The sequence below is a fragment of the Clarias gariepinus genome, chromosome 23 (assembly GCF_024256425.1).
Source record: "Clarias gariepinus isolate MV-2021 ecotype Netherlands chromosome 23, CGAR_prim_01v2, whole genome shotgun sequence".
NCBI lineage: Eukaryota > Metazoa > Chordata > Actinopteri > Siluriformes > Clariidae > Clarias > Clarias gariepinus.
The window spans coordinates 9838000-9862886 of NC_071122.1; the positions used below are offsets into that span (position 1 = coordinate 9838000).

The 24887-nt window shown below is 38.4% G+C and overlaps 1 protein-coding gene across 2 annotated transcripts in view; it reads left to right on the forward strand.

Annotated features, from left to right (window-relative positions):
- The window catches only part of LOC128511627 (metabotropic glutamate receptor 7), a 224341-nt gene that overhangs the window by 97001 nt on the left and 102453 nt on the right, over nt 1–24887 (forward strand). The window contains exons 3-4 of one of the 2 annotated variants that reach the window (XM_053484569.1): nt 24233–24368; nt 24647–24801. In XM_053484569.1, coding sequence (XP_053340544.1) covers nt 24233–24368; nt 24647–24801 — 291 coding nt within the window. Of the gene's footprint in view, nt 1–24232; nt 24369–24646; nt 24802–24887 lie in introns of those variants that run through there. The other variant, XM_053484568.1, reaches the window with a different exon arrangement.

Consider the following 24887-nt stretch of genomic DNA (forward strand, 5'->3'; position numbering starts at 1 on the left):
ATGCAGTGACTTTGGGAAAGTGATAAAAAAAGAATCATAATGGTGCCTAATTTAATTCCTACGATCTATTGTCGGTGAGTGTATATTAAATTGCTGTTAAAATGATCATCGGATGCCCAAAATGGACAAATATCTGCACATAAAGGAGGAAATAACATTTAATATCAATATTTAAAATCGAATATGTGAATACTGCATTAAATATTTGAAAAGGTTTTACAAATGTAGTCATTAAATACTGACGATTCATGGTAATTTTCTTTGCACATGTTAAACCATTCTAAATGAGTAATAATAATGTGGAAAATCTGGATAATTTATGTTGAATGGTTGCGGACAGTCGCTCATAATCAAAATTAATCTCCTGAGACCTTATTTAAAATTGTTCTCCCTATCTGTAAGATTTATCCATTTCATATAGTCTTTGAAAACCCAACTTCATTTGCCTGTTAATCACTTTTATCAATATCATTATTATTGCCATTTTGCTCATTTCACCTAGCTGACACAACATCGGAATCAGCTTTTGTTGCTCTGTCTCGGAACCTGCTTGGAATGAGCATCTACAGTCAGGTAATTAGCAGTGTCATTGTACTCGCGAATGTGTTTCCTCAAGCAAAAGACGAAAGTAGATCTGTCTAGTCATTAGCCAGTCGTGCTACATTCATCCTTCCCTTTTTCCCATTGTCACACGCTGTTCCAGATGAAAGCAACAAGGATCTGATTGCGATGTTAAGGCTCAGGCAACTGACGTAGCTAGCGATTTGTGTCACTCCCGCCCCCGCCTCCCCCTGCAGTGCCTTCCTGAGATCAGCCTGCGGTTCTCTCCACGCCTTCTCTGGCTCCCTAAAGCCTCAGGACGCCTGAAACTGATAATCATTCCATCAGGACGTGCCCAGAGTGCTCGACAGAGTGCGTAATTAGAGACAGAGAATTAACCTGCTGCATGGGAAGGCTCATTGTTGGTGTCGTTTAAATGCATTATTTTCTTTTCGCTGGTGCAAGACATAACAAAAAAAGGAGACAGTTTTTACTTAAGCCGGCTGTGTGCACGCTTGACTGGTTCCGAGAAAACAACCAAGTTTGTCAAAAATGTAAATCGGCTAAATCGCCTTGCCTGATGTGGGCATGTGCAGAACCCAGCTGAGTGTGACCATCAAATTTGAGAGATCCCAAAACGCCCAGTTTCGTGCCACTCCCTATTAGTTTGATGATTGATGTGTAAAATTACCAATTATTGTCAAAATTGGCAAAAAGAATGAGAAACGTCTGCATGCTGCTGCAGTTGCTGTTTATTTCTAGCTGAAAATGGCTCTCTAACAGAAACAATACCGAGCAATATTTTAACGTGCATGTCGGTCGCGCGTACTGCTTTCATTAACGCTGACAAACAGCAAACCAATCTGAGAAATATCTGGCTTAAACCTGGTCAAGGACAGGCTGTAGGTCAAGGAAATCACAAGTAGGATATCAGAAGCAGCGACAAAATCATAACCAAACAGGAAAACAGAGCGGATCAAAAACCATGGTTAAGAATACACTACGAGGGAGAGTCAAAATGATCTGCACTCTGGCTTTAGTATTTATTTGACCTAACTTAAAGAAATGACAAATGCATAATTTTTTTTTCTCAAAAGTGCCTCTTCGTCCTTGGAGGGCGGACCAAACAGGTACAAGTCTGATGGGTCGTGATCAGGACTATATGGGAGGATGCTTAAACCAGCACAGTGTCGAAAGTGTGGGCAGAAGTTTGCAGATGTGTATCGTCATGTAAGATCACGACGCCCTTAGGTAGCAGTTCTCTGTGTTTAAGCTTCAGAGCTTCAATAAGCATCTCAATGTAACCAGCACTGTTTATTGTTGAACCATACGATTGAGGATGTTTCCGTCAAATACTCTGCCGTTGACTCTCCATGTCTTGTCACCTCTAATGATTCTCTTTAAGAAATTTCATTCCTTAGAGGAGAGTATCGGTCCACATTATATATATATATATATATATATATATATATATTGCAGATATTTAAACACTTAAATTGTTTATGCTTTTGCATGAGTTGTTTCGGCATCAGGTATACCCTCAGACCCCAAAAAACTAAGTACATGAAGGTCGTCTGCTCTTCTTTCATGTACTGTAAATCACAAGTGGAGCATTCTTTTTTGCTCACACCACAGTTATGAATGAACTGATGGAACACTTTCACACCAACAGGAAGCGCTGATAAGAACAGAAGTTTTATTATAATGGGGTGCTCGTAATTTTTAATTCACTCTTTTATAAAGGCTTGGCATATAAGAGACAAGACCACAGAGCTGAGCCGAGCCAGTACTTCTAAAAGCAGTGAGTGTATACAGTAGCATTGGTCTCAAACATGCCCCTCACAAGCTACTAGCTACTATTAATAAAACGTGTAGTGCTACTGTATCTGAGTAGCTCCCCTACAGTTTTATATAATATGTACAAAAATTGCTAACACCAGTTAACTCACAAACCCTTTTTCCATTTTTACCCAATCACACACTTCCTGACTCCTTTGGACAGAAAATGAGTTTTTGCACATCACCAGTCTATTAACAAAGTCACAATGGTTTCACGATGGGTTGCCTCAGTTATGCTGTAATGTTAGGTGATGTTAGCTACTACACGAGATCCGACAGTGACAATATAAAACAACCACCAAGTAATACTTAATACTTAATACTAAAAAGTGTGCTTATTATGGGGGAGTGGTAATTGGAGACTAATTGTGTGCGTGTGTGTGTGTGTGTGTTAGTGATGGGAAGTTTGAATCGTTTTAGTGAATCGGTTCTTTAAATCTCGTTCATTAAAATGAACAAATCTTTCTTCGAGTCATTTAGTTCAATTCGTTCTTTTGTTCAAAAATAAAATTAAAATGTTACATTTTCAAAAAAACAGACCCCTAACACATCTACATACACAAATTTTAGCTATAGTTCCAGTAATAAAAATATTACAATGCAGCTAAGGACATATTATGATAAAAAGAATGAACAGCTCATCTCTCTTATCTTCTGGTCCGAGTCGTTCGTTGTTTTTAATCTACTGCATTGCATAGTGTCTATAAGTCACGTGACAAAAGAATGAATGATTGGGATGAAAGACTTAATGGTAACTACTCATTTGTGTTTCCTGTACATAACCTACGGAGGTTTTGCAATGCAGGAAACGGCATGACCGGCGCGTAGCTGTCAGCGATTTCACGTAAATAAGAGCAAAATAGCTTTATACTGGCTGTTACTGGTGCGATTTTGAAAATGTAAGCATACAGGGTGATTAAGCTCACAGATCTAGGAAAAGTCATGGAAGGAGGGTCCTGGAATTTGATCAAGTGTAAAGTTTTTTTTTTTTTTTTACCCCCTTGCGGTCAAATGACCGCTGCTCTGCGCTTCTAGTGTTAAGCATACGCGCACAGTAGAAATGAGCAAATCACTCTCCAAGACTACTCGTTCTTCTGAATCACGTTTAAGATTCATTCAAAAAGAATTAATCGTTCATGAACAACCCATCACCAGTGTGTGTGTGTGCGTGTGTGTGTGTGAGAGAGAGAGAGAGATCACAAATCTGGTGCCTGAACATGACATTGCAAGAGACAGTTGGGCATTGTAGGTTTTGGCAGCCATATTTCTAGACTGTGGTGTGTTCTGGGAAATGGACCTGACAGAGCAGTGCTTTCTGTCCTTCTGTGATAGTGTGCATGCTCATGATAATCTCAGTGATCCAGTGCAAGATCCATAATGATACATAATCATGCTTCTGATGTAGAACAGTTGCAGTGAGCTGATGCGATGCCATGGCGACCATATGATGGGGAATTATCACTCTGAAGTTTTTAATTGAGTCTAGATTTTTCTAGATATAAAAAAAATGACATTTTAAAAAAAATGTATAGCTTCAGCAGTTTATCCATGGCAAGCAGGCCAGAGACAATGGTGGTGAGGAAACATGAACACCGTCCAGGCGCTAGTCCGTGGCGTGGTTTCTGGATGCCTGTGCCAAGTCTCTCTGCCACTGTCTGGCGAGTATTTTTTGGCGTACTCCAAACAATGAAGCATGGAACTGAGAGGATCTTGCTGGAATCGGAGCTGATAGATGTTGAACATCAGTTCTTTTTACTGAAATTGCTGCAACACAGAAAAGGGATATAGGAAATGGTCAATTCAGTTAAAATATGGAGGAGTAGAAGAAGGTGGACATTTTTTTTTCATGCTACCAGATGCACTATTTTATTCTAATTGATGCATTACCAGGGTAGATGGCAACGCAGACCTAAGGTATACTTGGGGATTTGGCATGGAAGCCTACTGTAAATCAGGCTTAAGATGTGATGCAGAAACAGAAGACAGCTTTTTCACTTGGACTGCATGACATAAAGGGGACGCCTCCTTCTGACAGGAACTGAAGGCACATTTTCTTCGTTGGGATTGACAGACACTAACAACCTGGGGCTGACAGGGAGCGAGACTACGCCTCCTTCATTAAGACTGACACCTTCTATATTAAGATTGACAGGCAGACAAGCCACGCCTCTATAAATGTCCAAACTTTCACACATATATAATTCATCAAGTAATCGTGTTCTATGACTTGAATGATAAAATTATGATTTCTGCAGTATATTCCTGTATTTCATTACTTTTGACAGGAAAACAATTACTCAATTCCAATAAAAGTCACAAAATCGAACAACCTTATGGAACAATTCGGTGCTGTGGACAGTTGTCCTTTGCCAAGGTCTGTGTGTAATTGTGTATCGGCTTCCTCTCCTCCCTGCATGTGAAACTCCTTCATCATCTGCAATCGAGGACACTATTCATGGAAAGCCTTGGCATTGAGCAGTGTCTGGCGGTCATTTGCCCTGCTTTTGCCATTTGGCCCTGATGTTCATCTGCTGGAAACAAACCAACAACCCCCCCAAACACACCCACATACACACACACACATACACTCACACACACACACACACACACACACACACACACACTCATTCACCTCCCTTTTAATTTTTCTTTCTTTCATTGGGATCTGTGACTCACATGCTGAATGCCAAGGTCATTGTGCTGTTATCAGTAAAAAAAAAAAAAAAAGAAAAAAAAGAAAAGAAAAACCCGACATCAGTTGTGGAAGGGATTTCACAGCACAGCCAGGCTGTGGGATGAGTGGCTCTATAATCCAAAGACAGCCAGTCTAGTTTTTGTCACAAATAAATGAGTGGTCCCAGGACGTGAAACAGATTATTTATCATGTGACATTTCGCAATAAGGAACCTGTGAGTCATACCGTCGCTGCTTATACTGTAGGAACAGCTCCCTTATAGAAAAAAATAGATAGTGGGTATCATTAGTAGAATACAGCAAATATTCGCAGGAAAGGCATTGTTTATTTTTTGCATTAAGAATGGTGGGGAATGAACCAACAGGAAGGATAATGGGGAAGCTTGAATGATGAGTGTTGCTTGTGATTTCAGGGCAAAGCTACTGAATGAGTTTCATGTCTATTTCGTTTGTCACTTTTTAGAGAAGATAAACAGTAAAAAGAAAAAAAAAAAAAAATATATATATATATATATATATATATATATGGCTGATATGTGATAACATACATGTGTGAAAGGTTTTTTCGCATGGGCAAATTTTGTCACTGCTATCCCTTCACATTATTTGCGAATGTGTATCTCAACCAAATCTCAGCTAAAAGTAAAAAGATATATATTTTCAATATTAAAGTAAAAATTTAATATAAAAAAGTTCTCTGTCAGCTTTTAAAAACCGTTATACGGCATCTTCATTTGATCATCATCTTTATCAGTCTCTGTCTTATCGCCTAACCAATATTTGATTCTGAACTGAATTAATAAGACTTATATCAATAAAGTGATGATCCAGCTTGATCATCGTCAGCAACTTGATCAGTGCCTGACAGTCATTAAGCACATAAAGATTTAGATATCTCCAGGATATAAGCCAGATTACACACTTGGCAGAAAACTAGAATATATATTTAAGTTTATATAGAACAAGGGGCTTTCAAGTCAAACCGGGACTTTTGATGGAAATTCGCAAGAATGAAGGCATAAATCCGAAAAAAATAAAAATAAAGAATATATATATAATAAAATAAAATACTTGTACAAATGTTTTAATAAAGCTGTTTGTCTGTGAATGACGATCTTGGGCGTGGTGGCTACGGTAGGAGCACACTGCAGTCATTCCAGTGTACATTAAGCAAATGGAATGCCTGATCTTTTAGAAATTGACAGATAACTCGTCGGCAACTTTTAGAAAAGATACATCTGTCTATGGTAACTTGCCAATCACTCACCAGCACCACTTGCATGTTGCAGGAACTCAGCTGGGAGTTATAGCCACAACCCCTGTACAGTCCTGACCTCACTCCAAGCCACATGGGTTTGGATCATTGAAGGAGTTCCTGAGAGGCCAGGGTTTCAGACATGAAGCACATAGTCCGATCGTGGCTCTGGTATACTGGGAAAACGTTCTACCTTGATGGTTTCCAAGCATTAGTGAAACACTGGGATACGTGTGTTAGTGCAGTAGGGGATTATAAACAAAAAAAAAAAAGGGATTTTTTTTTATACATCATCATCACAGGCTTTACACACCTGCTTATAATCTGATCATTTCACATTTATCATTAAATTGGTAGCCAGATTTCCAAATCGGTTTGACCTCTGCAGCACGTCAAAGCTCGATCATTTCCCCATCCATAAGCTACAGTACAGTACTACTCCTGTTCGTTCACTTTTCTTCAGTGAAGTCCCAAACAAGGCAGTTGAATTATGTAGGCATCTCGTTTTTAAAGCCAGCAATGCAGGTCTTCCCTCAGGAGCTCTTCCACTAGCAGACTTCATTTGCTCCAAACTGGCATCTCTACCTGGTTTTCATTTGTTTAACACTGTAGACAGTTGCTCTTACTTTTGAAATATACCATTCTCTGCTGGTTCAGGGTTGCTGAATTGAAATGACTGCTGTTTGCAAATTTCCACGTTAAGAAAGACAGCAGAGGAGAGGAGGACTTGCACGGCTTTGCTCTTTTCGCCTTAAGTCAGTTTGTGTACCGCAGTTTATTTTCAAATGTTTTCACACATCTGCAGCTTTTTTATTACTTTTTACTGCTCTTTTATTAGTTTTACACATTTACTGTTTTATTACAGAGGTTTACACCACTTTTTATGATGTACAGTATGACTTCCCACATCACCCCGGGGCTCGGTACGGCTTATAATGCAAATGAATAACTTATACAGAATATTCGCACTAGTCTGCTCCCTTTTGATTTTAGAAAAGCTGTTTGCAACAGTTTACCTTGAGAATGTGTTGAATGTGTGAATCCTAATTCTACTAATTACCTGAGAAATTTAGTAGAAATACTGCACATATGAAATGAGTGTTTTGTGTTACAATGCCATTTGGATTGTTTTAAAAATGCAGTAATTGGAAATCTCTTAAGGCTTACAGTATGTATGGACACATTGTTACAGTTAAAGCAATCAAACCATAGCAGTACAATGCAGTTGTGTTGTATCTTAAAAAAAAATATATATATATAAATAAATCACAGTTAGGTTGTAAGAACTCACACGATTGGGAATAAACATCTGTGTGGTGATAAGAAAACCACTTGTGCTTTACTTTGCTATGGAGAATAAGGATTGGACTTTGGAGCAATGGAAAAAGGTCACGCAGCCGGATGAAAGAGTGACGGGACGTGCATGAAGCGATGCGCTCATTATGCATAGTGCCCATTGTACAAGCCTCTGGAGGAAATGTTATGATCTGAGGTTACTTCAGTTGGTCAGATCTACTGTAAGATAAACAACGTTATGCGGCAATAAAATGAAATCAGCTGACGACCTTAATGTACTGAGCATTAGGATGTTTTTTCCCCTCTTGTGTTGGCACAGGGATATTTAGGACTAACATTGTAAAAATATAGTTCTAAAGGCATTCTAACAAAATCTTTTCCACTAGATGTCAAAGAACACTATAATCTGTCAAATGTAACAAGAACATAACATGGTTAATCGCCGTGTACATTCAAGCATATATTTGCTTTGGATCTGATCTGGATGACAGTCTTATTGACTTGACTGATGATCTGAGTTTCTGTAACACTACAACAAACTGTACAATATATTGCTCGTTTTTTTTTTATTAAGTTTTTATATTTCTCTATTTTCGCACATGATTGACAAATTGGATTTGCTCAGCTGCAAAATTCACAAAGCCCCACAGCCCAAGCAGAGCATGTAGCGTTGATTATTGTCACTGGTAGGAATGAGGCACTATGACAAAGCAATTCCACATAATGACTTTTCCATGGCGATGTGCCTGCCTGCTCTGCCCTTCTCACTGATTTTAATAAGCAAGCATTGAGTTACAGGAGTGCCTATCGAGACCACATGAAGTGCACTGGAAGTTCACAAACTGTATAATCAAATTCTTTACAAGTGGGAAAAGTCTAACTAATGCTCACAGTGTGGATCTGACAGTGCGGGGATTAACTGCTAATTGGTTGTCGACTGTATTTCTAAGAATAAAGGAATTCATTCCATATTTATTCCATAGTGCTGTTGAATTCTCAGTTGGTCAGAGCACATTGATTAATATCCTACAACAGCAGCTCTGACAGTAGTGCTGTATGCAATTCAAATCCCATCACTCTAATTCAAACAGATGTACTCACTAATACTACTGATAACAAATGCGTTAAAACATACAGTTATTGAAACAGTGTGATACTTATTTTACGTTCATGGAATGAGACTCCATCGTTAGTGCATTGCTGAGGAATGGCTTAAAGATCCCTTACTAAGATTTACTATTTTTATTAAGTTAATATACAGTACAGTGAAAAAGTTTTGAACCATGCCATATTTCTTCATATTTAATTAAATTAAAGAATGAGAACAAATGTTTTCCCAGAACCGGCTGCAGAGTGCCTAAAGATATGATTTAGGGATTTATGTAACAACCTCATTTCCCCTCTTGTCTCTTCTAACCACTCAGCATTCAGCACCACCTGTAGACTAATCACCGGCCTGATCATCTGTCATCATCTGCACCTGTTTCTCACTGATTCATGCATTAAGTTAGATGCGTTTATGCTTCGATGATTCATAGGTTCATTTTGTTAATTAATAAACATAAAATTCATTAAAGTGAAACTGCTGAAAATGAGAGCCAAGAAAGTAGTTCAGGAAGCCTGGAGATCTATTCATCAAAACGACATAAAAAAAAAAAAAAGGCACAGGGCTCTTGCACAGTAGTGAAGGTCTCCGAGGTTCCGCAAGGTCTTTGTTAAGGCTCCAAATGAAATACCCCTCAGATAATGGTTTCTCCCATACTGTACCTCAAATACCCTTTATTTCACATTGCTTTCAAACATGCTGTTTTAGTGTCCATGTAAATGAGCTCCTGCTGAGCCACGCCCCTTCAGGGAACAGCTAAGCTGAATAACAAGCTGGGAGAGGGTATCTTCTTAGGGACCCTCTACAATTTGCATACATCTTTGTAGTCCTTTTGCACACGCGCGGGTGCGTTACAATAATAATAATAATAATAATAGAAAATAAATTCGGAGAACTACTACTAATAATAATAATAATTCTGAATGAAAATAAAGAATAAATACATATCAGTTTGAGCTCGACACGTTTATGAGCTCTGTCGCTTGCTGTCAATGGGCGCCTAAGAGACATAACATTTTTCGGCTTCAGTAGACACACAATACTTTAGACTGCCCCCTACAGGTAATGAAGGGCATTTTGTCGTGGGATCCCTTTTCCGAAAAACTTGCATTTTTAAAGGCCAGATCTGTACATTCTCATGTGAGGTCACATTAGGAAAAAAATTTAGTTGACTGGTTTATGCCTTGGCCTGTACAAAGATAGTCAAAGGATAAAAATAAAGAAATGTTTGTTTATATAATTTTTAACTAAAAGGTGAATTTTATAGACCCCTTTTACAGTACATACCTGTAGAAGTCCCCTTTATGTATGTAATAACAGGAACTGGCTTGGTTGTCAACAATTTCTAACACGGAATGGATAAAAAGCCTTGCACCTCCAGGGTCTGGGTTTGATTCCCAGCCAGGCCTGATTCCTGTCTCTGTGAGCGTGGAGTTTCCATGTTCTCCCCATGCTTGATGGGTTTCCTCAGGGGTTTCCCCAAGACCTGCAGATTAGGCTAACTGGCGGTTCCAAATTCCCAATATGCTGTAGTGTGTGAGTAAGTGTATGTGTGTGTGCCCTGCGATGGATTGGCACCCTGTGCTATAATGTCCTTTAAGATGTTGTAGCAAAATAATAAATAAATGTAGTACTGTACTATTCAATATTTATTTTACTCAGTCGATATTTATTTAATATATACCCTTTTAATATATTACATAATTAAAATTTAATAAAGAACCATATGTGCCACTACATATATTTAATTTATATAGGAACATGAAAAAAAATCCAAACACAAATCCTGGTTATCACTTTATGAACATCCTATCCAGTACAACATTGATCTAGAGCAGCCAACTATAGGCATTGGGTTAGTAACAGTTCTGCTTTTTCTTAATATAGGCAGCGATTTTGTGAAAAGATTCCTACTTTTTATTCCTGTCAGCTTTTTTTTACTTCTGTCGTCAGTAATTTAGACAGCTGTGGAGACAGCAGTGCTGTTATGCGACTTACACGCCCACACACTTCTGAATAGGCAGAAAACTGAAGGTTTTATAGCAATGTTTACTTTATATGTAAAGACATTTCAAGGTGCAATACTGTACAAAAGTCTTCAACCTCCCCTCATTTCCTGATGTTAAATTAAATGATGCAGATTATATTTGAAACGGGAGTAAATGATTTACCGTGACAGCCTGCAAAGCGCCTAAAAATACATATAAAAATTGGTTGTTTATGTAACTACCCCAGCAGCAACCTCACTTCCCATCACCAGTAGACTAATCACCAGTCTGGTCATCTGTTATCATCTGCACCTGTTTCTCACTAGGTAATGATTGATTAGATTATTATTATTTTTTTTTTATGTTTGAATGATTCATAAGTCACTGTGTGGCTTAACAAACAAAAACATTTCTCTGAAATTGACTGGGACTGGACAGAAAATAAGAGATAAAAACAAAAATTGCCGAAAATTAGAGACAAAAAAAGTCCTTCAGGAAGCCTGGAGAACTATTCTTTAAGACTACCCAAAAATGTAATCTGGTCTTGATACGGATGAGGAGTGGCTCATGCCTATTTACACAGATCTAAATATATAAGTATTTTTATACAAAATATTAAGTAAATATTTAGCACTATTTTTTCTAGACATTGGTCTAAAATGTTCATTTGAAAACACTCATCAGGGCACAGTGCCAGTGTGTCCATATTCATGTCCAGCATGTTTTTTTCCTCTTATTTAAGGCCTATTATGCAAAATTTACTTAAATTGGTCTCTAGTGTGAACGTACAAACATGTCTGGCTTTCCTTATTTATATTGGTCAGGACTTAAACAAGTTAATTATTATCCAAATTACTGTACCAGTCTGTAGATCATGCTTCTAAGATGGTTGGATTTTTGCCCGTGCAGGTTTTTTGCCATAACACAGATCAAGGATTTCCATCTCATGTTCTACATTGTTATATGCTTTTTGCTCTCCTCCCATGACTTGTCATTGATCGTCTCCAAAGTTTGTGATAATTATGGTTACCTGATTTTTCTTGCTTTGTCCAACATAATACAATGTCACAGAAAAGATTAAAAAATTAAAAAGAAAGTTTAATTAATGCATTTAAAACATGATGTGTTTTAAGAAAATGTGAATGAAAAAAAAAAGAAAACAGTAGCAAAAACACCCTTAAAAGTCCCCTGCTACACTAATATACAGTACCTATCCCAGCATTTCACTAGTGATTGGATACCCATCAAGGTAGGTAGAAAGTTCTCTCAGTACGCCAGAACCATTACTGGACTTCCTGCTGGCTTCCCAGGAACTCCTTTAGAGACTCCTGTTGGCCCAAACATTTGGAAATGACATGGAATGGGATCATGACCGTACAGAAGATGCACCTCAAAAAGATCAAGTTCCTTTAACGTGCAAGTCCTGTACATACAGATGTGCCTCTTCCGCAAGTTGGTGACAATTTATCCTTTAGTTTATTTTTAAGGATCAGGTGTTCTACCCGCAAACGTCTGCAGTGGGCTCCGAGCTACCTTGGTCAGGATGGTCATTCACTGACATACGACCTTCTTTAAATTTTAGCACCATTCAGTTGTTTTACTGCAGCAAAGAGACCCATTATAGTATTGTGCTAGAAATCTTCTATGAATGTCAATCAGTTTTAAACCCTTAGATGTTCATTGGTCAAAAGTCCCTGTTTGACTTGAACGGCCAAATTCAAATTGAGTGCAAATTTGCTTTTATTTGATACAGTACCTATACTGCCAAATACAATATTGCTTTCACTCTCGTTTTCTGTAACTTTAAAATAGCACTTGATTCAACACATTATATTCTGCATTTTATTTCTTTTTATATAGAAGTTCTTTAACGAGTAACATAATGAAGCCATGAAATAAAAATTACAGCCATGAAAATTAAAATGTTCATGGGCAATAAGCTATTTTATCATGCTTTTAATCTACTATTTTGCTGCTTTAAAACTGCCTGTTATATTCCTGGGATATTATGTATTCGTGAAAGCATCTGCCTCAGTGTTTTACATTGTACTACATACTGTACATCGCATGTTCTTCGGCAAGCTAAGATAATAGCTTTCAAGATGCCTGATTTTGAGGTCTGATGTAAGAAACAGTATGTGATCTGCATGCAGAACAGGCCTGCCATTTTAATTACATCCTTGGAACAGGGACTTAGTTTCTGTAGCCATTGAGATCGTTCATGCCTGACAAGTCAGGGCTCGTATCTCAGGGCTGACCTTGTAGGTTTTGACACGGCATGTGTAATTTTTAGATTTAGAGACACGGGAACTAAGTTGTATTTCAGCCAATTGCGCCAGCTCCTGGAATGGCCATAGATTAACCTAAAAATGATTGCCTAGATCAATGTTTTGTCACGGATAATGCAGATAAATTTGGCCGGTTCACCCTTGGGCAGCTGTCAGTGAGCCAGCTGCCGACTGAGGTAATAACTCTGGCTTTTTATATCATTTCTGTTCAGGCTCTTCTGTACAACAGTGGCACCTTAAAGAGGCTCCTTGAGGTGTGGCTTTTTACCAAAAGCATGATGCAGTAAGGAAAGACAGACTAGGGATGTCTGGATGTCTAAAGACGTGCCAGGCTCTAAAAATGTTTCTACTTCCTAGTTATGAGAAACATCAAAGGCAGCAGGCATGCATTCAGACAACGTGGGTCCTGTGTTTTCAAGTGCAAAATGTATGGCCTGTCACTTAACATCTAATGTGTTACCTTCGTAAAATATGTCAGTTTAGTTTGAAAAATATGTCAAATCTGATCTAGCCAGTAATTTAGATAAATATCAGCAAATTATAAATCATACTAAATATAATATCATACTAAACAGTATCTAATGTGCATAGTATGTTGTCGATGAACACCCTGCAAGGTCACCAGGGCAGACGTCACTCTCCCTGCGGTTTGAATTCACACTAAACATGGCTAAACACCCGTGTAGTGTACTTTACAGGGAACTTTAGGCCAATTGGAATGCACGTTGTGTTGCTTCACAGAGTGCTCCCTACTTCGTGTGCAAGAAATATCAGTTAAGGAAACTTTCCTTAAAAAAGAAAAACACACATGGCCTCCGACAGGCGCAGTGGTAAAGCGCTCGCCCCATCATCCGGAGATCGCTGGTTCGAACCCCGGGTGATGCTGTTTTCCTCTCGCAGCCGGAGGCACAGAGAGAGCTGATTGGCCGAGCTCTCTCAGGGGGGCGGGATGAGAGGTACTTGCGCTCCCACATTAATCACGGCTCTACAGCCAATCAGGGGCGTCTGTGGGCTCGCGTTCGCGGAAGGAGCGGCTAGCGCTTTCCTCCGAGTGTGTTACTCCGCCTCTAACAGTGCGTGAGCGAGCAGTTCGAAAAGATGCGGTCGGCTGACGTCACACGGTTCGGAGGAAACACGGGATAGTCTTCGCCCTCCCGGCTGAGTGGTAGTAGTAGCCTTAATGTGGAAGCCCCCCTAGTGACGGGGAGGAATTGGCTATGACTAATATTGGGGAGAAAATTGGAAAAACCCAAAAAAATATATAAAAAAAAAAAACACCAATTGAAACATCCTGCAACGTCACCAGTGCAGACGCCACTTCCTCACTGTGCTACCCTGGTAACATAATCCGCTCCTCGGATACCTGTTGCACTCTCTAGTGCAGATTTTGTACTGATTACTAGCCTAGGATGTATAGCAAGGACTTAACATGTAAAATTACTTTATTATAGTAATACTATGTCATCATCCACACTGAAAATTATAGATATTTAAATCCCTTTTTGAGGGATTTATAATTTCCTTTTTTTTCCAATCTCCAGCAAGGCACAGTGACTGAATTTTTTTTTTTTTATGTCCACTTCTGCGAAGTAAAGGCCCATCGTTCATTTGTTCCCTACAATGTTCACAGTTTCCTTTGAACTGAGCACTTTCGCTTCCTGTGGTGTTGAATTGCACTTAACGTAATTCATATATTCATACCCTGTGCAGAATATTCACAGCCGATTTGAACACACCCTCATAAAATGCAAAAAAGAATTGAGAAAATTTGTCTTTTTTTTTGAGAATTAAAAAATTAAATATTTGATTTAATCACATAATCTATGTAATTGAACAAGTCGAAGGCTACTCTATCTAAGCCTTAGCTGAGCTGAAGTTCATCTTACCTTCTCTGCCAGAAAGAAGACAGGTCAAAAGAATTGACCTTAGAGAGCACTGGTCTTCCAAATGGGGAATTTCCACTTAGAGGGAATTGCAAATCGATATAAAGTTCTTCTGACTCATCAGCTTTACGCTTTAATGAAACATTCCTATCATGATATGAGGGGTCACTTCCAGGACGGCTCCACTTACAGGACATAAGGGTTTACTGATTGGTTTAATAATGATGCACATGATATGGTACAGTAGGTCGTATGCAATGCTTTCAAAATCACTACATTCCAAACTACACTGGATATTTTTGCTAAACATTAAATGATGGATTACTTTTTTGAAAATCAATGGCAGACACTGAAGAATTTCTAGATCACCTTGAATACTAGCTGTATGTAACAGTTTTTCAATTACTTTTTCATCCATACTGTATGTACACAAACTGTCATTGGTCTTTATTGAAAAGGTTTCATTATGGTGGCATAGTGCTTACCACTGTGACCTCACACCTCTAGGGTAAATGGTTAATTCCTGCCTCAAGTTTGTGCATTTTCTCTTATACATAAAAGGTTTTCCAGTTTTCACCCACAATCCCAAGACATAAAGATTAGGCTAATTGGCAGTTACTAACTCATGGTAGTGTGTGCAAGTACTTTATGTGACATGTGATGACCTCGCATCCCACCCAGGGAATACCCTGCCTAGTGCCGCCAAGACCCCCAGGCTCCAACTCTCTGTAACTCTGTACAGGATAAGCAGTACCAGAAATGAGTGAGTGAGTGTATTGAATTAGCAATAAGTGAATGTCACTTACCGCATGGAGATGCACCTACCGTCTTTTCATTCTCATGTTTTCATTAGTGCGTGGTGAGTTCTCTGCAGTCGCGGAGCCTAAATTACCTCCATAATAACAGAAAGCACTTCGGATTTCAAACATCTATTTCACTGAGTGTCTCTGATCACTCCTGAAGCCCGGTGATGGAAAGTCGATACATCAACCGCCTCTACACAGCCAATTAGGAGGCACTCCATAATTATATATTAAAAACCTGCTTGACTCTTTTCTATACGAGATGTTTTAGTTCACGTCTGAGAGCAGAAAAACAGATAGCTGTCATCAGATCTGCGGTTGCTTCCGATGGGTTGCCTTTATTAAGGGGTTAATGCAGATACTGCAATTTCATGAGTCAGATTTCCAGTATATTTCGTTTCCATTCCATCAACTACTCATCTCTTTAGGTAGGATAATCCTGATAATCTGTGAATTGCTTTCCACGGAAGAGATAGCATTTTCACGGTGCAGCCAAGTCTTTCTCATTTAGATAAACAGTCGAATGGTGAGTTATCATCCACGGTCTTTATATGTGCGTCAATCTTTGTAAAGCTTAAAGGAGGTACATTAGACTGCACTGTGTTTCATTTCACTCTGTGACGCACAGTTATAAATCAGAAAACAGCAATGACACAAAGCACTTAAGCCAAGTTCGAAGATCTAATGATCATTGTCATAAGTTATTTCGAGTCGCGTGACCAGTCACGTCTGTCTATGTTCCAGTAAAATGCATGTTTGTTTGTTCTGATTGCTGTATTGAATTAGGCCCATCATGCTTTTTTTCCTCTCCTGGGCGTGCATGGCACAGCAACCTTTCGTAAACGAAAACTGTTTACACACGGCTGACCCTGATATGACAAATACACAAAGGTGTGCAAGTGACAAGCGCTTCAGCCTTGCCATTAATCAAACATTGCTTTAGTGCTTTTTTTTCTCTTTTCCTTACAGCCTGTTGTTTTTACTGTCTTAACATTCCTATCAAAACACATTTTTTAAAGGTGACACCAACAACAACATTTTTGTTAAAAATTGGTAAACCAAGATGGTGCTAGCCCTATCATTCAGAGATCGCGAGTTCAATTCCCGGGTGATGCTGTAACCCCTTGCAGCTGGATGCCTAGAGAGAGCTGATTGGCTGGGCTTTCTCAGAGGGGCAGGACGAGAGGTACTTAGTGCTTTCAAATAAATTATGGTTCTACAGGCAATCAGGGACACCTGTGAGCTCATGCAAGCGGAAGGAGTGGATAGCGCTGTCCCCCGAGTGTGTTACGAGCAATCCGAAAAGATGCGGTCGACTGTCGTGACGTCGTTCGGAGGAAACACGTGATGGTCTTCGGCCCTTCCGACTGACTGACTGGTAGTAGTAGCTTAATGTGGAAGTGCCGTAGTGACGGGGAGGAATTAGGGAGAAAATCTAGGAAAAAAAAAAAAAAGTAAACCATTGGTGACTTTCTATTTTCATACTCAACACATTCAAAAACAACAGGGCTAACAACAGTAAGTTGTGTATATACACAGTACTATGTAAGTTTGTCAGGGTCTGGGGCTATTTCAGGGCAGAAGGTTGGGTACACACGTTTAAATAGGGTGCCAACCCATTGCAGGGCACATGCAGACTCTACTGTATGGGTAATTTTAAAATGCCAGTCAAACCACATTCCATTGAACTGTGGGAGGGAACTAGAGTAGACAGAGGGAACTCACCAAGCACAGGCACAGAGGGGTGATGAGATTCGAACACCCAGTCTTCAAGGTGCAAAGTGACAGTAATAACCACTAAGTCGTCATGAGATCTCATCTCTTTGACATATTGTTTGGGCTGAATACATCTGCAAGTCTGTATTTCATCATACTATTTGTGGATTGAATACGTGAAAAATAAGCAATTCATTATTTCAATTCTAGAATTAAAACTCTGTGTGGTTCAGTGTGGTCATTTCAGCTGGTGTAAGACTGGGATTTAAATCCAGGACAAGTCACTGCACTCGCTATGAATAGCCAGAACCCTTAGGTGACACCCGCATTACGGAGATAAATAGGGGGTAATGGCCCTGTAAAATACCGGATGGCTGTTTCCAAAGCTTTTAACTTTGTCGGGTCACGTTCTTATGTAGTGGAAATTGATAGCCGTGAAAGTGTATAAAGACTGAATATGGCTTTCATTCTCATATCAAAGGAGCTTTGGATTAATTCAGTGCATGTGCCTGAATTACAAATTATGTTTCGGGTTTTAAATCGGCTGCCTCAATTGATATCAAGATAGCAATACAGAACAGTTCATGAGAATTTTTTTTTTTCTATTAAAAAATATATTATACAAGTACCTGTACTACAGAGGAAACATTAGGGTATTTTTCATATGGCTAAATGACACCATATAAAACATAACATACTTGGCTTCTTTTATTAATTTGCCAACATCTGACATCAATTATGTTTTCAAGATGCCATAACCCCTTAGCAAGTAACAGATTATAGATTGACGTATTGTAAATTTGAGATGTGACACTTGCCTGGTTGATGCACTGTATTTCGGAAAGACATTAAATCTGGCCTTGTGGATCTGTTAGAAATTAATAGTAAAGACAGATGCAAATGTAGATGATGTATTGTGCCAAGTACACAGACAACTGTGAATAAACAAGAATCGTTAACATGAACTATGTAAATACGGCAAAAAAACATACGCATTGTAACGGAGCCGGAGGCATACTTGGCAACAAACAACAAAAGCTTGACAGCAAGACAGAAAAACCTTAAATACTAGGACTAACAAGGCATACTGAGACTTAGATGAGAGTCATTAAGGAACATGCGAGTAGATCATGTGACATGCAGGGGTGATGGGTTATGTAGTTCTGCCACAACAAGGTATAAATTTATGAGTATGAGCCATAATGGTTATAAGGTTATAATATCATAGCTTGGCAAGCAAAAGTCATTTAAAGAAAAGAAGAACATGAAAAAAAGGACAAGAAAAAAAAAAAAAACCTTAGAACATAAATACAAGGAAAGGATTTAGCAGCTTAACAATATCTGAGCTTATATAATATATATTATATATATTATACAGAGTGTTAATGTCAGAGCCATAGCCGCGGTAACGTCCTCAGAACTGGGTTTGTGGTGGGAAAGCAGCGACTTGAAGGGTGTATGCCGGGGGTGGGGTCTACTTTACCTAGACGGCACTGTCCATGGTGCTGTAACACAGCAATGACAATCACTCTATTAGAGAGAACTACTCCAAGATGTGACTTGCAATAAGTACAAACTAGTTCTGGTTTCAGATTCATTTTAGCATAAGAAATACCAGGTTTGATCTTAAACCAGTAAAAAAAAAAAATCCTTTCCGGATTTCCCCTCATGAACATCCTTATCAAGGCGCAAATGCCCAGTTTTGTCCAAAATATCACCATGAACATGCATAAGTATGAGATGTGTAAGTCATGCTTATGCGTAGTCATGTTTTTAGATGGAACAGTGAAGAAGAAAGACTTCCCTCCCACCAGCAGGGGGTATTGCAGCAACCCTACTTTGTACAATCAAACATTCTCACTCATTATCTATGCCGTTTAAACCGGAGTGCCCAGAGAAAACCTGCCAACTCCATGCACACAGGCAGAAATAGAACCTGGCTGGGAATTGAACCTGGACCATGAAGGTGCAAGGCGACAGTGCTAACCACTAAGCCACCTCACCACCATGACAGGAAATTTTTCCCAGACTGAATTTTTTTTTTCTTTTTACATAAAAATGTTACTTACTAAATTCAAGAGGAATGTTTGACATACCACTTTGACACAATTACCAGTACACTGATAGACAAGGTTAGTAGTTATAGAATATTAATGTGGATCATTATGGAATGTAGTCAGCTGACCTAGCTGTTATTTCAATATAAAAATTTAGTAAAACAGTTTTCCACAGCTAGGCGGCATGGTGGTGTAGTGGGTAGCACTGTCGCCTTGCACCTCCAGGGTCCGGGTTAGTTCTAGGCTCTAACCCTGCGATGGATTGGCACCCTGTCCAGGGTGTACTCGTGCCCTAAGTCTCCTGGGATAGGCTCCGGGTCCCTGCGACCCTAAATACAGGATAAAGCGGTATAGAAGTTGAGTGAGTAAGTGATTTTTCAAACTTTTTAGACCTGAACTTTGTTGTTGTGCAACTTGTCACTGTTTTTCTTTATTAGGGTGTAATAATTTTGAACTTGCAGTGATCATGCATTTAAACAGAAAAAAACGTTGGTAAAATAAAAGAAAAAAAGTGTCGTCTCCAGATGACGTATTGACAATCATTTATACAGTATATGCTTAATACAGATCACAGTGCTTAAAGCCCCATGAACGCCACTCTTTAATTCAAAGATACCCCGTTTTTTTTTTTTTTGGACTGGTATTTAGTTACCTTTTGCACCGTCTCTAAGCATAAAACACGCAATAAAAAGAATCGGTTTTGTCTACAGTATATTCTGCATACCTGTGTGGATAATGGCGCTCGATTTTCTTTGATGACTCACCTTTTCACATGTTGTCAAGGTGCGACGCTCGCTGTGTGAGTGGGAGTCATGGAAAGCATTCAGCGGCATTGCAGGATTAATTATAATTGCTATCTGCAGGGCCTGTCGATGTCAATTTAGTCATGCACAGTACTGTCTGACATGCTTCAGGAAGAATATAATTGGCCGGTTAACATTAGTTGACAGATCAATTTAATCATGGTGGGGTTTGAAGGGTCTAAAATCCTTACATTTACGAGTTTATTTAGAGCCATAATGTGATGTCATTGACCCTAAGACCTGCCATGTCATTAAACTTAATATTTTAAGTTCATTGCGCCATAGAGAATAATGGTGTTTATGCTTTCAAACATGTATAATTTAAGCGCTTAATCGAGAAAAAGGCGTGTGTAGCTTAAAGACGATGTGGAGAGAAAATATATGTTGGTTTGCGGGTTTATATACGCAGCTTTTAAAACCGGAGATGCGAATATGCAAATATAAAACTAACTTTACCACGGGCACAAACCGGGTCAGTAGCATATGTAGTCGGCATAATAACGTCAGTAGATAAATTTGTTACATGGACCACAAAAAAGCAGGCGATTTAGCACTATTAGCCTAATCAACCAAAAAGCCAGCCGAAAAGAATTGGATCATGGTTGGACTGGTGGGGCCAGAAGAGAGACAGTATGAGACCCAACAAATAAGGAAGACACTTAAAGACAACACCCCAGTCACTCAACTTATTTGAGAGAAAGCTGGAAGAATACAGACAGAAGGAGAATCGCATGGTAAAATCTGAATCAGTGGACAGCAGAATTGGCCAGTGCAAAAAAACTACAAACAATTGCTGAGCAGCTAAGCCCACCCCCTTAAGTGGGGAATGACAGAAAGCGTTTGAGAACCACTGCTCTAGCAAAGATAGATTAACTTTTTCACAATATTTATTTAACAAAAATGAAAAAAAAAAAAAAAAAGACCTCACAATCCCCTTAGGGGTGTATTATGTTTGGCACCAATGAGTTAACAGGAGATCCTTTGGGTGCTGTGGGTTGCAGAATGGGGTCTCCACAGACCAGAATTTAGTCCTATGCATTCTGTGAATGCTCAGCCAGATTGAGATCTTAAGAGTTTGCAGGACAACCATGAACTCTTTGTCTGCCGAGCCCTATACATGGCTGTGATGCACTGAGTGTTCTGATACCTGTCCATCGTGGCCAGCATTGACTTTGACCTTAAACTTTTAAAAAGAGGTGTCATAGTTTAATTTTTGTACCTTAGCTTTCTTCAACAGCCCATTACTTATATTAAAAAATCACATAAAAACCAAAAGCAGCATTTAAACAATACAAACTATAGTAACCCTAACTACACAAGTTTACCATTTAACATTATTTTTTTTTACTGACTAGCGCATATTTCTGTCATATCATCTGTCATAAACAAACTTACAGTAGCAAATAATTTACTCCCAACAGACAGGATAAACATATCTGAATAGTTTAGAGTGCACCACCTGCATGAATATAAAGAAACAGGCATGTTTTACTGCCTCAAACGCGTAACACGTACGATTTTTAGGACTAATTAGCGCTTGTAGTGTTTTGAGACTGGTGTAAGTGACTGGATTTTGGGATTAATTCGCTTACATAACTTGGAGAAAAAGGCTGATTAGAGGCTTTTAACATGCATGATTTTTGATAATGTAAAGACAAAACGCGTTTATGTTGCACCACTCAGAAGCTTCTGCACTTGGTACAGAATCGGTTATATCTGAGGCTGATCAGCTGATCATCAGTTATGGCCAATTAAACTAATAAACCGGCCAATTATGGTCACCAGCGATTGACTGGTGCATCTCAATTATAAATGTAAAAAAAAATATATATATATATATATATACATATATATATATATATATATATATATATATATATATATATATATATATATATTATATATATATATATTGCAGTCGGTGTAGAAATACTATAAATCACCACAAAAGGAGTCATGATTCATAACTGAATCGATTTTCCCCATCTGAAATATATACACTACCAGTTAGACATATGGACACATCTAATTCCGTGGTCTTTCTTAATTTCCTGAAACAATGCTGATGTCGATATTGACATTGTCTGCTATGTATATTTTGCACAGATGTGTTTGCCACGCATGCTCTGTAAAGCCTTTAAAGCATACAGTAGTAGTGGATACCTTTCAAATGAATTTCTCCTTTGCAGCAGAGGTGAGTTTTGTTCTTGCTTTTCTGGGATGGTCTTCATAAGAGCCAGTTTAATTATGGTGCTTGATGGGTTTTGCAAATGCACTTTACAATAATGTTCTTAGCTGACCTTTGTGTCTTAAAATAACAAATGACTGTTGTTATTGTTGTCGTTGTTGTTAATTACTTAATGCAATATACTGTATATTATTTCATGGTTTTGAACAAATGTAGTGTGGGTAGGATCTTAGTATTTGAGTCCATTAACACTGTGTAATTCTCCTTATGGGGTTTTCTGTCTTTTTTGTTTCTTGGCCTCTGGTTTGTCCGTTTTTACAAAATAATCTATCCAGAGATATAATTTTTTTCTGTAATACACAATCGTCCTAAAGTAAGACACCATGCTATTGTTCATAAGGTGTAGCATTCTGTTTTGTTCGAGTGATACTTCTTGGCGAAGGCTTGCACAAAATTCCTTTATCATGATTTGGTCTGTCTTGGTAGTCTGATTATTTTAATATTACTTTCTGCACTTACAGCTTATCTACTAGTCTAACACCCGAGTATCTGATCTATGCTTTCAGCTCTGTGCTTCCTCTACATTAATACCAGCTTTTTTAGTAAAACCTAATAATATGCTTTCTACTGGGCAGTAATTAACTCACTCTACATCTTTTATAATCAGTTTTCTTTAAACTGACCTTCTTAAAACTCAACTCCAGTTTGGCTACTTTGTTGTATTTGGATTACAAAGGCATACAGTAGATTGACACCCAATTGCAGAAATTAATTAATAAATAAATAAAGCCCAATAAAGCATGGGTCTTTTTTTATGTCTCTTTTAAGACAATATAATGACTGCAGTCGAATGAACTTCCTTTATAAATATTGGTAGTGATGGAAACGTGAGTGTGTAAAATGAGGACCGTGAAGAATGTGTGGGAGTCCTGCCAAACGTCTCCAAACAGCCAAGATGCTGCAGGAGCCAGGCCAAACTTTTATGGCTTGACTCATTTTATGCATTTTGCTTTATTGCATTTCCAATTTTCTGAGTCCATGCCTGTAAAAAAGGTGTTACCACTGTGACAGGAGCTAAAATCTTTGTGTGACTCCAAATACCAGCGTCTGGAGCTATATAAAACAGCTGGACAATTCAAAATCAATGTCAATCAAAGTGCACAGGTAATTAGACAAAGGAGTCCTTCTGATGGTTTATTGTCTCTTAAGGAGAACTTAGGTGACTGTTTTTCCCATGGATTTTATAAGCCATGGAATATACCATAATAAACGTCATTTTTTAATGATTATTGCCTAAATTATTATTAGTTTTATTTGTAGTTTATTTAGTTAATTCCATATTTATTTTTATTGCTTATGATGCAAATAATACAACAGTGTAGCCAATTACTCCTATTATATCCTTATAAGAAAAAAAAAAAAGCATTTTCATGGATTCATTAGCATGTCCATATAATAAAATTGTAGTTGTCTGCTGTCATATGGCTATGTAGTAAACCAGATGTTTGTGAGTTCTTGCATACTTTTCCCCATGCTACTAAAGTTAAAGTTGGGTTGGCGCTTAAAAGGCCTACAGATTTATTCATTTTACGGCTTATGGTTTTGATCTATCGGCGTTGCCTTTGTAATGAAGCTGGTAACTTGTCTTCTTAAATTTATGTACCACAGAGACCTGGATAATCATCATGAAATGGTTTAAAATACACTGAAAACTATATTAAAATATAGTCCAGGACTTAAATGCTTTTGCTAAATAGACTTTTCTTTTTCTGTCTAGGTGGAATATGCATTGCACAGTCCCTGAAAATTCCACACGACCGCAAACAAGCTGATTTCGACAAGATTATCCGGACGCTTCTCGATACTCATCAGGCCCGAGCTGTGATTATGTTTGCCTATGATGAAGACATTCGGTAAGGCATTGTTTATTAGCATCCTCACTACAATCCCTTTACAGAGAAACTGACTGATTATATACTGTAGACTCGGATCACAATCTTAATCTTGTTATAAGAAAAAATGTCAAACTAGTGTGCAAACGAAAAAAGTTAAATTTTCCACTATGACATATGTATAGTCAATCGCTCAACTGAAATGTATGTCATGATTTTGTGGAGAATACTATTTTTATGCTTTTGATGCTTATAGACACACAGTGGGCCTCTTTAAGATTCTACTGACTGTATTGCAGGGAAATTCTGAATGCCAGTAAAAGGGCTGACCAAGTAGGGCACTTCTTATGGATTGGGTCTGACAGCTGGGGTGCAAAGAACAGCCCGATTCACAGCCTGGAGGATGCAGCAGTGGGAGCCATCACCATTCTTCCAAAACGAGCCACTATAGCTGGTATGATTATTTTGTTATGTTTGACTTCTACGGATGCTTACAAATCCCATAGGAACTATGAAACTTGATACATTAGATACATCTTC